This window comes from Crocuta crocuta, unplaced genomic scaffold (genome assembly GCF_008692635.1).
Source record: "Crocuta crocuta isolate KB4526 unplaced genomic scaffold, BGI_CrCroc_1.0 scaffold116, whole genome shotgun sequence".
Classification (NCBI taxonomy): domain Eukaryota; kingdom Metazoa; phylum Chordata; class Mammalia; order Carnivora; family Hyaenidae; genus Crocuta; species Crocuta crocuta.
Window position 1 is genome coordinate 641,946 of NW_027531562.1, and position 3,352 is coordinate 645,297.

The following is a 3,352-nucleotide window of genomic DNA, read 5'->3' on the forward strand; positions in this document are numbered from 1 at the left end:
TCAAGAGTAATGACCAAGGTACCTGCTTAAACAAATACTACCAGCATTCATTAGTTAGGATGATTACATGTAAAAGAAATGATGCCAGATAGTAACAAATCCAAGAGAAGTTTATTATGAAAATGGCACCTGCAGATGAAAAAATTAAGTTACATAAAGACAACCATGTATGTGACATGTATGAGAATCTACAAAAGTATAAAAAGAACCCTGTTGTAAATGAAGTATGTACATTTCTGATTTGCAGCATTATCAATGGTCAATGAAAAAAAAATGTTTCAAAATAAGCCAGGCACTCAGGAAGTTAGGTCCGGTTAGCTTCACACAAAACAAATGTACCAGAGCTGTCGCTTTGTAATGTTTTAATTTTTTTTTTTTTTATATATAGTGTAGAGTTGGTAACACTGCTAAGGTTTTTACGAACAGAATATCCCTTTCCCCATTATTCAGCTACTTGGCACCAGTCTCCTCATAAAAGGTTTCATATATTTGTACAAGAAATAGTTAAAAACACAGACACAGTCTTCACAGGTAATGAAGTGTTTTTTTTTCATATTGTAATTTTAAACACTATGGATTTAGACAGCAGCTGTGATTATCTGTTAGTTTAAATCACCAGAAATCATTTTGACACAACACAGAAACATTTATAAAGAAAAAAAAAACAGCTGTCTAGCTGTTCTTTGTAGCCGATAGGTGCATTCCTTTGATTGTTCGATAGCTAGAGTAGAGCTTCCAAAATTAATCTTTAAATATCATGACTGGCTTTCTTCACCTTCTAAACCTACTTAAATCCTTCAAGTAACCTCGTTATTAAAATTTGTGGCATTTAACTTCTTGTGGTTATTATTCCACAGTGATGTGGGCCCCACTCATGGAATCAAAGGTCCTAGAGGAAACCACTCAACACAGTGATCTTCAAAGGACAGCCGAATTACTATATTAGCATTGCACACATGAACAAATATATATGACAATTCTATATTCTGTCATCCCCTCCCCTGTTGTTTTTAAAAAATGTTGGTTGACCTTTGAAATAATTTTCTGTCTCACTGGTAATTGCTTTATATATTGCTCCATCAGCCAACCTGGAAGGAAACCAAAGAAAAGCACCCACTGCTTATATAGGTAGAGCACAAGGGACTCTGGGAATGTTAACAACTGAGGCTATATGGCATCAATTTATTGAATATATCTGAGCATTATTCTTCAGTGCTTTGCGGTGCACTCCAGAAGAAAAAAAGTCATACCCAGAACTCCATTGTGGGAAAAATGGCTCCATTAACCTTGAGCTAGTTAAGAGTCTTTTTATCTCTGAGAATGAAAAAGATTTCGGAGAAGGGAGGATAGGAGAGATGGGGGAGGGAAAAGGGGGAGACAGGAGAGGGAGGAAAAGAAAGGAAAGTTTGGGAGAATATACACCAGCAAAGCAACAGCAGGAATTTCAAAAAGTGAAACGGAAGATTCACAGACCGTAGAAGCAGCATAGGGTGACGTTACAGAGGAAAGCCACCACACAAAAATCACTAACCCCCAAGAATCACTGATTCACTAGGACTGCAGGAATGGGACTGTACCACTCCGGACTAGAGATAGAGCACAGAGAAGACAAAGGACAAAACAACTACGTTAGCTTAGTATATACTGCATATAGAAACACACATTGAAATTGCAATGGGACTGACAGCCAAGGACACGTACACATTGCACACATTACAGTTCTCACATCTGTTATTAGATGCCTTAACAAACAGCTGCCAAAAATGGAGTGGAAGAAGAATTTATACTCGACAGTCATTTGGAGTGTTTGACACTACACTGATTTCTGGCAACGAAGACAAAATAGGATATTTTTTCTTTTTTTTTCTTTTTTTCTTTTTTTTTGTTTTTTTCCTTTTTTGTACTTAATGTGCGGTTTTCAGTTGCAGTTATGTTTGAAGCTTATTAACCCATTCTTTAGTTTTAAACCTTACCGGTTTCAACCTAGAAATAAGAGAACTGAAGGGGAAAAAAAATTCCATCAAATCAAATCAGTCCCCCAAAATGCCACCTTTCTTTTTTTTTAGCAAGAAATGAAAAAACAAAAACAAAAAAATCAAACCAAGACATGTTAAATACCCTTTCCTTCTTTTACTCTGAAGTATTACTGAAGTTGCAAAAATTAGACTCAGTTAGACTGAGAAGAGGGAAAAACAAAACAAAACAAAACAAAACCCAGCTCAACAGAAGGCAGTATGTACCTAAACTGCTCCTCAAATCAGTTTGATTGAGTTTTCCAAAAGCCCCTTTAAAAAGGGCTTTACTGACCCATTAAATTTAATGTGAGGCTATGTTTGTTAGTTGGGAGGTAAAAAATTTTAAGTCCTGCAGCAAACGTTAATGAGGGCTTTGTCTTAACTAACCAAGGAGACTGCAGCGGCGGGACTCCAGACCGGGACAGAACACATTTGCTTTTTTCCCCCAAAACCCAGCCCAGGAGCTGCATTTTGTATGAAGACATTACAGATTAATAAATGATAGCACCATGGTTTTAGAAATTAAGTTAATGTTTCAGTAATTAACATTTAGTCCACCTTTTTTTTTTTAAACATTCTAGTCACAGGCCAGAAATTAAGTTTAAGAATCCAAATTATTTTTATGTGCAAGTAAGAAAATCTTAAAATCTTAACCATAAAAAGAGAATTAAATTCTGCATAAAATTCTAAAATACTATACCCCCTAGCTTTAAAGGAATTAGGAACCAAAACAAAAAAAACCACCCCATTTCATTTGACTTAGTCAAACAGGGCACATTGTTTATGCTTGTCTCTTTCAATCTTGATCATATCAAGATCTTTAGGAAGAAAAACCCAATGGTTGTCACTGGAGAAATCTCTTGACCACAAGACTGAGTATTCTATGGCAGAGGCATATACAACATTAAAGACATCTTAATAAAGATGCAAAAGGAAAGCAAAACAACCCAACACACATCTTAGAAGAAGACAAAATGGCAGGCAACTGGTCATCTGACTCTCGGAAGGCAAAAAATAAACATATCTTTACAGGAAAGCATAAGTCAAGTTAAAGAAAGAGGGGGTGGGATGGGGGCCGTCGTGGTGAGAGAGGACGCTGACCTGCTCGAATTCAAAGTGCTAGAATTAAAAGGTCTAAACGAAAACGCCGATCGACGATGCCTCCGGGCGGAGCCCTGGCCCGCGCGGGGCGGCGCCTCAGTCCTCCTTGCGCTCCAGAGTCTGTGCCGCGTGGATGCCGTTGCTGTAGACGGGGAAGGGCAGCGTGGAGAAGAGTCCCTCGGCCGTGGTGAACACGTTGCCGGCGGGCATCTGCGTCAGGCTGGCGGCTCTCACGG

The 3,352-nt window shown here is 38.2% G+C and overlaps 1 protein-coding gene across 1 annotated transcript in view; it reads right to left on the minus strand.

Annotated features, from left to right (window-relative positions):
• Nucleotides 1-360: 360 nt before the first annotated feature.
• NPAS3 (neuronal PAS domain protein 3) overlaps nucleotides 361-3,352 on the minus strand; it is a 743,536-nt gene continuing 740,544 nt past the window's right edge. Inside the window, 1 exon segment of the mRNA XM_077772747.1 lies at nucleotides 361-3,352. This exon segment is cut by the window's right edge and continues 7 nt beyond it. Within this exon segment, the coding sequence (XP_077628873.1) occupies nucleotides 3,213-3,352 (140 nt within the window). The 3' untranslated portion in view covers nucleotides 361-3,212.